This window comes from Mercenaria mercenaria, chromosome 5, assembly GCF_021730395.1.
Source record: "Mercenaria mercenaria strain notata chromosome 5, MADL_Memer_1, whole genome shotgun sequence".
NCBI lineage: Eukaryota > Metazoa > Mollusca > Bivalvia > Venerida > Veneridae > Mercenaria > Mercenaria mercenaria.
The window spans coordinates 50,299,524-50,313,161 of NC_069365.1; the positions used below are offsets into that span (position 1 = coordinate 50,299,524).

The 13,638-nt window shown below is 37.0% G+C and overlaps 1 protein-coding gene across 1 annotated transcript; it reads left to right on the top strand.

Moving 5' to 3' along the window:
* The first annotated feature begins 2,930 nt into the window (after positions 1–2,930).
* On the top strand, positions 2,931–13,225 carry LOC128557031 (uncharacterized). Its single transcript, XM_053543487.1, has 3 exons — positions 2,931–3,080; positions 7,831–7,992; positions 11,186–13,225. The coding sequence occupies exons 2-3, from the start codon at positions 7,888–7,890 to the stop codon at positions 12,095–12,097; spliced, it is 1,017 nt and encodes a 338-aa protein (XP_053399462.1). The 5' UTR covers positions 2,931–3,080; positions 7,831–7,887; the 3' UTR covers positions 12,098–13,225.
* Positions 13,226–13,638: the final 413 nt, after the last annotated feature.

Here is a 13,638-nt window from a genome sequence, read left to right on the forward strand (position 1 = left end):
CATTTTCAAATATTGGCTGTGCAAGTGTCATAGTACATAAATTTGCTCATGAATAAAGACCCCACTTTTCTATAAGAAGAGAATACAGCTCAAGGAAATTTTAGTCATTTTCAAGAGGCAATTTCTACAATAAACTGTCGAATGATTAGTTGTTGTCTGAATTCATGATGCTTCAGAAAATACATGTTTTCATACGTACAGACTCTTTCTCCTTGAGCGGAGAGAATGATTATACATGTTAGAATTACAATGCATTGATATGTTGATTTTTTGTTTTGTTTGGTTTAACGTCACACTGACAATCACAGGTCATATGGGCGATTTTCCTGCTTTTGAAGAATAGGGGAAGATCCCAAGTGCCCCTTCGGGCATTATTTCATCACGGGAGGGTACCTAGGTAGAACCACCGACTTCCCGTTAGCAAGCTGGACGGCTTCTTCGCAAGAAGAATTCTACGCCCCAAGCGAGGTTCGAACCCAAATCGGTGAGGGGCAAGTGATTCGCAGTCAGCGACCTTAACAGCCCCTTGATATTTTGAAGTAGCGTTTGTCTTGAGTCTTCTTTTCTTGGTATGCCAATAATGGATTGTTTACCCATGCCAGGAAGTACATGCGACAATGCGGTAATATTGATATCGCATTTTCGCATCGTATTTTCACAGAATGCTATCGTGCTATAACGTCGTTTTTTCGCAGCATGCTATCGTGCTATAACATCGTATTTTCGCAGCATGCTATCGTGCTATAACATCGTATTTTCACAGAATGCTATCGTCCTATAACATCGTATTTTCGCAGAATGCTATCGTCCTATGACATAGTATTTTCGCAGCATGCTATCTTGCTATAACATCGTATTTTCGCAGCATGCTATCGTGCTATGACATCGTATTTTCGCAGCATGCTATCGTGCTATGACATCGTATTTTCGCAGCATGCTATCGTGCTATAACATCGTATTTTCGCAGCATGCTATCGTGCTATAGCATCGTATTTTCGCATCATGCTATCGTGCTATAACATCGTATTTTCGCATCATGCTATCGTGCTATAACATCGTATTTTCGCAGCATGCTATCGTGCTATAGCATCGTATTTTCGCAGCATGCTATCGTGCTATAACATCGTATTTTCACAGCATGCTATCGCGCTATAACATCGTATTTTCGCATCATGCTATCGTGCTATGACATCGTATTTTCACAGAATGCTATCGTGCTATGACATCGTATTTTCACAGAATGCTATCGTGCTATAGCATCGTATTTTCGCAGCATGCTATCGCGCTATAACATCGTATTTTCGCAGCATGCTATCGCGCTATAACATCGTATTTTCGCAGCATGCTATCACGCTACAAAAATCGTATTTTCGCATCATGCTATCGTGCTATGACATCGTATTTTCACACAATGCTATCGTGCTATAGCATCGTATTTTCGCAGCATGCTATCGTGCTATAACATCGTATTTTTGCAGCATGCTATCGCGCTATAACATCGTATTTTTGCAGCATGCTATCACGCTACAAAAATCGTATTTTCGCATCATGCTATCGCGCTATAACATTGTATTTTCGCAGCATGCTATCACGCTACAACAATCGTATTTTCACAGAATGGTATCGTCCTATAACATCGTATTTTCGCAGCATGCTATTGTGCTATAACATCGTATTTTCACATAATGCTATCGTCCTATAACATCGTATTTTCACAGCTTGCTATCGTGTTATAACATCGTATTTTCGCATCATGCTATCGTGCTATGACATCGTATTTTCACAGAATGCTATCGTGCTATGACATCGTATTTTCACAGAATGCTATCGTGCTCTAGCATCGTATTTTCGCAGCATGCTATCGTGCTATATCATCGTATTTTCGCATCATGCTATCGCGCTATAACATCGTATTTTCGCAGCATGTTATCACGCTAAAACAATTGTATTTTCGCATCAAGCTATCGCGCTATACCGTCGTATTTTCGCAGCATGCTATCGGGCTATATAATCGTATTTTTACAGCATGCTATCGCGCTACAGCATCGTATTTTTGTACGATCGTATTAATAGTATCGCACTGTCGCTCTTACCAATCTACAAGACTCGGGGCCGGAACAACGACAGATCAAATGGAACACCATATCCCACTCCTGTGTTCATTCAATGCCTGCCTTTTAAGACATTTGTAGCATTGTTTGAGCGAACGTGATTTTGAGGTGATATTTCTTTTCAAACGAATGTTAAACAAGGTAAAACATTTCAGTATTCTCAGTACGTTGACTACCAATTACAGTGCAACTTGTATAAAGTGAAGCCACTTGGAAAACTGAAATACGTTTGTTGTACAAAGGTTGTTCTGAATAGGTCAATGTATACGAAGAATTACTTCCAAAGGGAAAGAAAGACAATTTTGTGAAAGGGAGGTATTCGCTCCTCGGAGGTGTCAAGATGCTGTTCTGTATTTCTACACGTCCTGTGTAACTTAATGTAGAATTTTAAATCGAAATATTCTTTAAGCAAGTGTACGCATAACAATCTTTTCACGAGTGTCTGGCGTTCGCGAGACTCCAGTGAAAGATATTTTGATCTTTTATTAATAAGACAAACGAATTTTTTTTCAATGGTTTTAACCAGATTTTCCCTATTTTGTAGTCGATCCGTACTACTCAAACTTCGATCCAATTTTTTTATAATTCACTGAAAACGTTTAAAAGGCTTGCATGGGCGCCGCGGAACTTATATTGTAGGGCTTTACCAATAAAAAATCATATACTTTCTGAAACATCTCTCTAAGTTTAATGAAAACATCAAATTTATTTAGTTAATTAAGCATATTTGTAATGAATACATTATATTTGTCTAGTGTCGTGTTATCATCCCCTTGTCAACCATATCTTCTAACGCTTATCAGTTTTGTTCAAACAAATCCCTCAAGTCTCAATCGATGGTACGTCTAATTTTAGGACGGGAACGAGCTATATAATCGCCGTGTTTTAAACAAGGAAATTGTTAAATCGATGTGAAACTGAATATAACATACAGGACATGAGTTAAAATGGATTGAAGCGAAATTTTGTGTAAGCATGAAATCTTCTTTTCTCTACTTTCTTGCATGTTATATTGCTTGTTTATGCTCTTAAGTAACATGTGGAGTGAAAATTATTTTCAGTTTTTGTGTGTAGGTTTTGTATCTTTGGTTTATTTACTACTATCAGATTTGACTGACTAGTTTGATATAAGAAAGTCTGAATCTAGTCTAAGAAGCCACCCAGCTGACGCGAGAGATCACCTCAAGGGTATTTGTTGGGTTTAATGTCACACCGACAGATTTTGATGGTAGAGGAAGACACTAGGTGCCCTCCAAAAATTATTTCATCACGGGCGGGCACCTGGGTAGGACCACCGACATTCCGTAGGCCAGCTGAATGGTTTCCTAACACGGAGAATTCTACGGACCATGCGATGCTCGAGCCCGCATCGGTGAGGGGCAAGTGATTCAAAGTCAGCGTCCTTGACCACTCGGTCACGAAAGCCACCCTCACAGATCCGACTCGTCACTCTGGATGCTTCCAGTGCTAGTGTGTCTTAAGTAATAAAAAAATAAAGGGATTTTAAACAATTCTTAAGTCACGAGCTAGCAAGTTTACATTGAAACACTAATTAAAAACGTTAGGTTTATGTTAAGGAAGTTATTCACATCATTTAGTGATGTGTGAGAAAGTAAAAATATAATTTAGTGTTACAAGCCTGAGATAAGTCACTTTATTTATGATGTAAATGCAGGCCATTAGTCAGCATTGATAAGATAAGAGCTGGTTACTTAAAAGTCGCCCGTTGAAGTCAGTATTTCTGTACAGGCTGTAATAATAATAAATGATGAGCTCGACATGTTGATAACTTTATCAATGAACTTACCTGTATATGTTAGGTGGAATAGGGGCGGGTGGGGTGCGGGTTAGCATTTACGTGTAAATAATGCATCGTAACGGGTATTGTTTGCTCGTTCATATTTTTGTCAAATGACATTTTCTCTGGAAGTTATGTTACTTAGCATGGATGTTCCTTGGATGGCCCTCTTGAAAAGTTGTTCAAATGTTTCCGCTCTGTTGTAACTAAATATTCCCCTAAACCTCATGTTAAATTACTTCATACAGATATCCCCTGGATTCCAAATTACTCGGATTCGTCAAAATTATGACCGGTAGGGTTAATAAGAACTTATAAAAATGTGGCCATAAATTTCTACCTAAGAGATTACTTCGAAATCATTTCGAACAACTTTGGTAACTTTTCTAAGATTGTTCAAATTAGTCCCGATTTGTCAAAACACGGCTGCCACAGGACGTTGACACTTATCATATAATTGAAAATATGAGAGAAAAAAACTCTTTTTTTTTTTCAGTGTGATACTTTTTTAACATCTAAATGCATTAAATTCTGGGTTAAAGGTTCATTTTTGACCAAGCGAAACTTAAAGAACTCATCAAGATAACAAGTGGAAATCTGACTCCCGCCTATCTCCTACCCTCAACCGCCAGTTTGCATTCTGTATCTCAAAGACCTATGTGATGGCCACTGTCCTGTACAGTCACGAAAAATATGTTGCTGTGATGACATTTTGATTTTAGAACCGAAACCACCATTTGTGTTTGTTGTTTTAAAAAATATCTCAGTGGAGGACACACGAATTACACACGTATCTAAATTCAAAACTATGGTCTTATTGAAGAGAACTATTTCGTTCTCGTATGTACATGTATGTATAGCACAGTTATTATGACCCATTACAGACGATCTACACTTTTTGGCCTTTTTTGCTTATTTTTGGAGAGGAACTCTGAAATCACACACCGCTATTTTTATACTCTAATCTCTTCCATTCGTGCGTATTACGGTAAAAATGAGTTAAGCCACTGATGTTAATGAGTTACACTTCATGATACTTAAAAACTATATGCATCGAACTTTTCTGTCATTTTGTTGTTTGAATAGGTTTTATTAGAAGAAAATAAGATTTCGTTAATTTCCAAAACTGTTTGACGTAGCTTATTGATAAAAAATTAAACGCGCAAAATCCGTGTTCGTGAATGCAAATATAGCTTAGTAATAAATAAATAACGCACTCCTACTTATACCATAGCTTAGACACGCTAAAAACACCCTTTTTTACTTAAACATGGAGAATTTGTGTTTGCCTGCCGAGACGAAAGGCTGTAATATTTATATTTGTACAATAGAGATCTGAAGTGCATAGTAAATATACATAGATCTTCATTTTTGTATAATAATATTTCAGTCACATACTGACGGAACGGAATCTGAGTGCTTGGTGTGGATTATCTATTAACTCAGTCAATATTTTGACTTACTGTAATAGAATTCCCCTTCAGCCGGTGCTGGCGGAGCCGGTATTTAGGGTGTGAAGGGTGTTGCACATCTCATTACCTCACACGAATAAACAATTAAACCGAATCTGCTATCAACTTTGCTTGCTTATGTTCTATGTTTCCTGTATATACAGATTTCAATTGCTAAGCCGTGGCATATATGGACGTATAGTTTCTGGCCAATAACAGATACATTGGGTAGTCTTTGATGGTCATAGCAAATGACCAGTCAGTGCTGTGCAGAGCCATGCATTTTGACCATGTTTATGTCCAAAAATGTAAAGGAATATACCAATAACCTACACGAACGTGTTTTATAGGTCCTGATTACCGTTCGTGACCAAGATAGCTCTATAGATTGAGGGAAGGTCATTGAAATTTACCAGGTAGAGACCAATAATACGGAACATTTACCCATATTACATATTGTCATATTTTAGGTATATATTCCTGGCTACTGTTTGAAAAGGAAATTCATTCTGTGGAATACTGTTTTTTTTTTCATAACCAACTATCGCCCATCGCCTAATTATCATTTCGCGATGATATAACCGTAGATTGGCAGGATGTGCCATGGTAGGATAATATGATAGCTATATTACAATGGTATGATAAATATGATTGGATGATAGGATGGTATATTGGCATCCCACCGCTATCCTAGCATACTACCATTGGTATCCTGCTATCCTGTCATTCTACCATTCCCGACTATCGTACCTTCGCCTTTCGTCCTTTTTTCCGTGCACGTATTATACGGATATTAACTAGACATGCTTTAGTCTTTCAATTGCTCTTCGTACAATATTCCTAGTTTGGAATTTAACACCACTTAATATTTCAAATGCCACTAAATATTATGACGCGGAAAGAAAAGGACGAAAGATGGTGACAGGATGCTAAAGTAGCGATAGTGGGATAGTAGAATGGCAGTATATTATTCTATCATCTCTATTCTACCATCCTACTATCACTATCCTTCTATCCTAGCTTCGCCATCCTACCATCCCACTATTTAACTATCATACCATAGCCATCCTACTATTCTGCTATCCTACCACAGCGCTTTGATGATTAGGCGGTCGGCAGGCATAACAGTATTCCGTACTTATATATCTAGCTCTAGAGACAAGCCTGTGTCATACATGGATGTGTGGTAGGGAGATTTTACGTATATTTTTGAACTGTGACAGACGGACGGACGTTAGAATTTTATGGATAAGGAGGCCATATATAGAGATCTATACTGAGTGAAAATTTCGAAATATGTAGGTCGGAAATTCGAGATAGTAAGAAGAAATTTCGAGTTACCGAATAACAAGCACTTGGTACTTATTTTTCTCGAATAGTTTCTTCCAAAACGTAAGTCTTCTAATCTGGCACATAAAATACGACAAGAAGGTTTGAGCGTCATCGTCTTGGACCAAAATGCTTAACTTTTCATCTGTTTAATAAAAGTCTACTGTTATATTATAATTTCATCGGATACATTTAACTAATTTGGGTTAAAAGTTCACATACAAATGTGGATAACAACTTTACAGAGTAATGTTAACTGTTTATAGCACACTGCACCCAGATCAATAAATAACTCGTTTCATTTTGAACTGTATAACCGCATCGAATCATTAAAAAATGCGTTCATAAACATTTTCGTCTTACAAAGAACCATTCAACATTGGATAAATAATGCACCCTGCAATATGGCCGTGTCATTCATCAGGCTGCAGCACCACTGGAAATATTGCTAGGACGAATATGAAATAAATTATCATTTATTATAGTTCCCGAACTTAGGGTTTCGTCCGTACTGTTCTGAAATCGCCTACTGCAATGACAATCTAATTTACCCTTAAAACACCAGATTCTGGAGTCACCAGTTTCTTGTACATGTATTTGCAGTGTTTTTTTTTTAAACTCATCACATTCTACTCCGAATAATAGTTTTTATACACAAGTTTGACTGCGGTGAAAACAGCCTGTCATAAAAACAACTTGTGGTGTGATATCTAAATTCTGCAGAGCTGAAAAACAGAAACAAAAAGCTTTAAGTAATGACCGAAAGTAGGATGCTGACCATTTGTTACATGCCCTAAAGACCACCTTTGGTGGGTGTGCATTTTGAATTTCATAAAAGTAACAGAAGATACTCAAATTGTTGAAATTACTTAAAATACACACTGGCACTTATTTTGTGCCGTAAGTCTAGTGCTGTCACCAACAATCAATTCCACTATAACTATACCTCGTTGTGATCGATTTTTGCAGGACTCACTTTGTTGTAAGTCGACAGAGCTTCATATAACTTTTTTTGATTATTGAAATATTCACATCACGGTACATTGGACTAGATCTATTCATGTTTGCTTTGGATTGAAACTTGATACCTCTTTTTTCCCTTTTTTCCAATCGCTTAGTACAGTTCATTCACAATTTTCAGAAAGGAAGTTCGGAATTGGTCAAGTTAAAGTCGTGTGGGTGCTGGTTTAGAAGCCAGATGATGCGGAATTCGCCGGGTCGGTACCGGGTACGACTCTTCCTTTGTGTCGGAGCAGGAGTTTTGATATTGCTGTGCTTAAAGTTAAGGGGATCATCGGATGAGGTAAGATTGATAATTTGAGCCGCGCCATGAGAAAACCAACATAGTGGCTTTGCGATCAGCATGGATCCAGACCAGCCTGCGCATTCGCGCAGTCTGGTCAGGATCCATGCTGTTCGCTAACAGTTTCCAATAGGCTTTGAAAGTGAACAGCATGGATCCTGACCAGACTGCGCGGATGCGCAGGCTGGTCTGGATCCATGCTTGTCGCAAAGCCACTATGTTGGTTTTCTCATGACACGGCTCATTTATAGTTTTGTTATTGTGTCGTAACGTTAGAAATGACCGTTTATGAGTTTTTACTTGCTCGAATTGAATTAACTTCCTCATGTACGAAAAAAGTATAACAGAATCAGGTTTTAATACACCGGAACAGTATGAAGAGTTCTTAGCGTGAGTGAATTATTACAAAGGGCGTATATAACGGATTCGGAGTGTTTAGATATATTAAAACATGGTCCTGCAATATTTCATTTCGATTATTATACAAAATGTATATATGCTTTTTATGTTAACAAGTAGATGGAGCAGGAAAACTATTTTATGGCATATGTATGACGCCAAATGCAGATTATTTTATAATATGTGAGGTAATGCGTCCTACAGAATAATTTTATAGCTGTTCATAGACATATGCGTTTCTATCTGAATATCTGACTTTTTTTAAAAAAAAATGAGGAAATCTATTATCAAAGAAAGACCAGAGAACTTGAATGCTATTAGTTTAAGTTAAAATTAAATCTATGTTGAAACTTTTAATATTGAATCTAGACATTGAAGAAACGTTAATTATAACACCTAGAATAGTTATGAACAATATTCAAATACAAAACACCGATTCAAGTAGTCCAGTAGGGGAACATGTCGGTTTTAGATCTGTTTTTTTTGCAATTATTACAGACGTGAATCGCACTAAATGAGGGCTGATATTTCAAATCATTCTTTTTAGTTTGTGTGACGCAAGTAACATCTGGAAAAATTCCATGCGTGTTATAATTGGCCGTAAAAACGAAGAAGATTGGGATCTGAATTTTTGTGTTAGACATGTTTTCTTATAGCATGCTTAATTAAATTTTCTTTAATGTCAGTGGAAAAATCGAAAACGGCCTTTATATACATGCATTCGTGATTCGAACCTATATCCTCTACACAACGCAGATCTTGATAAATAGCGATCCTTGCATTAAACTAGATATTACCAGTCTTCAAATTTTCAAAAGAAAACGCTATCATGCGGTGATGGACCTTTGTATAAATCAAATATTTTAAGTGCCGCATTAGGAGATGTATTTAGTTTAAATAAATCAGACGAAATGCTAATCATTATGTTTTACTTTTTTTGAAATGTGAATTCGTTTCTTCGTTTTTGTTTTGTCTTTCAAGTGAAAGCACGTTCATTTTTCACTCTCCCGCCCTTTGTTTCTATTTTTGTAAACAATCTTTTGTTGACGTGCTACAATAAAGAACCTCCTAGTGAAAAGCAAATAATGTGAGGTGTTTACATCTCTTTGAAATATGAAATATATAATTTATAGATCTAGTTATTAGATCTGTTATTAGTTTGCGCTGGTCTACATTTTTTTTTATATAAAAAATTTAGTCTGCATACCTTTTATGTTCAGGCTTTCAAAGGAAAGTTAAGGCACATTATATTTTGTTATACTGCTTTTTGAAATTCTTGTATAAAAACTAGCTATATCCCCACAAACGAGGTTTGAGGGGGTATATATGATTGAGCTTGTCCGTCTGTCGGTCGGTCCGTTGGTTTTCATGGTTTCCGGGCAATAACTCATGAAAAGCTTGACAGATTTAAATGATTTTTGGTACACAGGTGTAACATCATAAAGTATATACAGGTCAAGTTCGACTTTGAGGTCAGTAGGTCAAAGTTCAAGGTCACAATGACCCGGAAACAGTTAAACGGTTTCCGGATGATAACTTGAGAACACTTAGGCCAAGGATCATACATTTTGGTACACAGATGTAACATCATAAAGCACAAGACAAGATTAACTTTGAGGCCAGTAGGTCAAAGGTCAAGGTCACAATGTCCCGGAACAGATAAACGGTTTCCGGATGATAACTTGAGAACGCTTGGGCCTAGGATCATGAAAGTTGATAGGAGATTGGTCATGACCAGCAAATAACTCCTATTGATTCTGAGGTCAGTAGGTCAAAGGGCAAGGTCACTGTGATCCGGAACAGATAAACCATATCCGGACGATAACTTGAGAACGCTTGGGCCTCGGATCATGAAAGGTGATAGGAAGGCTGATCATGACCAGCATATGACACCTAATGATTTTGAGGTCAGTTGGTCAAAGGACATGGTCACAGTGACCCGGAACAATTAAACCGTTTCTGGACGATAACTTGATAACGCCTGGGCATAGGATCACGAAACTTAAAAGGGAGGTTGATCATGACTAGCAGATGATCCTTATTGATTTTGAAGGTTCGACATTGGCTTACTTCCGTGACAAAGTCGTATTGTGAGGGTATAATTTGTCACAGCTCTAGTGTTTTTTTTCCGACTGGATCTGAGCATGGCTGAAAGGGAGAAAAATCGTGTATTAACAAGTCATGTTTGTAATTACGACAACTAAAAACAAAGGCTTTAAAACCTTGAATACATGTTTTTTTGTAGTGTTGTTAATTTGTGTGCCCAGGTTATGGATATTTAAAACAGGTTGACGGATTCCAAGAACAACATACTGGTAGTTTAGAATTGTGCCGGAATCGTAAAATCATCACTTCTCGAAACAATACACCTTAGTCTTCGTGTCATCTTTTTATGCAAGAATAGTGACTGTACACATTTCTTGTGTGTATTAACGTCTACGGAAGCCTTTGTGATATTTTGGGTCACCAACAATTCAGCAGACGTTAATATGTGTATCATCCCTAGATAGGTGTTGCCGTAGATAGATCTGGTCATTTTTAGTTTTAAATACGAAAATGTAATATTAAAGTCTACATTTGCGGTTTCAGACATTTTTAGACTGTTTTATATATTTTTCTGAAAAAAAAAAACAACAACAAACATTATTCATACTAAACAATAAAAGAAAAACGGTTCAAAAACGTATGAATTATGCATGTTAAGTTGGCGTAGAAATAACGTATTGAAGCAGGTTTTTTTTTATAAAAGCGTTAAAGAATGTTCACACGTTTGACTTTAACACTTATATTTCAGATTGAAATACCTGGTTATGAAAAATTAGATTTGAAGAAGTACCCGGATCTTGGCATTACTCTCGCGGAGGAATTACCCGCGGATGGATCAGTTCGAATGGAAAAGATTATTCACCAAACGTGGAAAACAACAGATATTCCTCATCATTATATAGAGTGGATAAAAACATGGATAAAGAACCATCCTGATTGGAAATATATGTTCTGGACGGACGAAAGTGCACGAAAACTCATCGCAGACAAATACTCACATCTACTTCCGGCGTATGACATGTACCCGGAAAACATCCGCCGCGCAGACGCATTGCGTTATGTCGTATTGTACGAGTATGGCGGCGTTTATGTTGACCTAGATATGGAAAGTCTCCTGTCGCTTAATAGCATTGTTAGGAAATACTCCTGTATTCTGCCCCAAGAACCATATGAACATCCAATCATTGATTCGAACTTTGAGCATCTTGTGATAAATGCGTTTATGGCGTGCAGAGCAGGTCATCCGCTTATGAAAAAGTTCCTTGAAACCCTTCCTAAGTTCGCTCATATGTGGAATGTACTTGACAGTACGGGGCCACATTACGCCACATTAGTGTATCATGACTACATAGATAACTCGAAACTAGATCCTACCGACAACGACGGTGTATATCTCGCACCGGCGGAATATTTTTTCCCGACAATCGATCCATCAAAATTTTCATACATGAAAGAACGTTGCTATAAGCAATTCGAGACCATGTCGTTTATACGGAAACGGGCTTGTGTTTCATTGAAACGGAGAGGTCTACAACGACAGCCGTATCCTTATTCTTTCACCAACCATCACTGGGTACACACGTATTTTATCAACAGAATTAGTATTCATGGACCTGTCAGTATTTTTGATATGGCTCCTCATGTTGAAATATATGGATAGCAAAAAAAAAAAAAAAAAAAAAAGGACATGATTTTAATTTTATTGGACCAGTGCGCGTCTACAAAGACAGGCTTTCTTGCGTAGACACGCATTCAGATGACAAGCAGAAAGAGCCAAGATGTCGTGATGTATAGAGATGAGAGTTAGAAGATTGTCTGATGAAAAGCGTTTCGTTTCGCTGAAACCAGATAAGACGCAAATGCTATAGACATGGTTTTTTACAACAGCGCTAAAGAGAAAGAAAGTTCCACAGTTACATGAAGTAATAGAAAAACAGAGGCAAACGAAATCATGTTGTCGACAACATGAAACTTTGGTTGTTTAGTGTATTATTTCTTCCACTATAGATATTGCTCATGTATATAACTGTGCCATTACAAATGTTTAGTTTGTGATAGCTTTATCAATGTTGAAGGTTCGGTTGCGACAAACCGATTCGTGAACTCGATCTAGTTTTACAGATCTCAGTGGTTTGAAAGCTGACCAACACCTGTGTGTGAGGTTTAGGCCATGTTTTTAGGAGGGACTGGGCATGTCCGCAAAAAAAACAACAACACGACCTTTCAGGCATTTTAGCTTTGATAAAAAAAGAATGCGGACTTGACATTTTGTTAAAGATATACCTTATTTTAATGACAACTTTTTCTTATTAATTTCATATAATATTATTATATTTTTATATTTTTTATATTTGTTTTTAAATCGTAAAGGGGAGGTTATTTGTGTTTTTTAAGTATTCAGCAGTGTTCCAAGGGAAATAATACAATTGCTATATATGTAAGAGACGTCTCCTTCGACTCTCCCCTGGTCTTTTACACCCCATCTTGTGTGATGCGCTTGCTTTAATATAATGTACTTAGGAAAAGAAGCTTTTACTAGTATTGCATTCTGCGTATCCTCTCTTTGCTGTCCAGCATTGTGACGACTTTCTGTAAATTCCTTTTAATAATTGCAAATACAATCTGGACAAACTTTAAAAAAGTTAAACAAAAAAAAAACGAAATTGATTTGAAACTATTACTGGTCTTGCAACATTCACTTAATCTAACTAATATATTCCCAACTTTACAGAAATATCTTCTGAGTACTTTTGTATTATACTGAAGTAAAATAAAGTATAAAAAGGAATGTGATAATGTTAGTTGAAACTATTAAAATGGCGTTTTTGTTCATGAGTTCCGCATGTCCTCTCAGAGAAATATATCCAGTACCTTTGAAGTTATTCTCTTCTCAAATAAAAATTGAGTAGAAAAGGGGGGAATAATTTATAAAACATTTAGTTAGAATTATGGATCTTGTGCAATGCAATCCATGTTACTGACAAGGAAAATGGAGATAATATTTAAGTTTAGCTCACCAAGGGAAGTAAACCATTTGCTATATTTGTAAAAGACGTTCACTTATTATCTCCCTTTGCTTAGGCGATATGGATTCCAAAGTGAAATCGGCTGTTGATGTGTTTGGTCCTCGGAGTTGGGCTAGGTTAAGTTTATGGAGGTCGATTTTTTTGAAAGTTGTTAAAACTGGATGAGTTGGGTTTG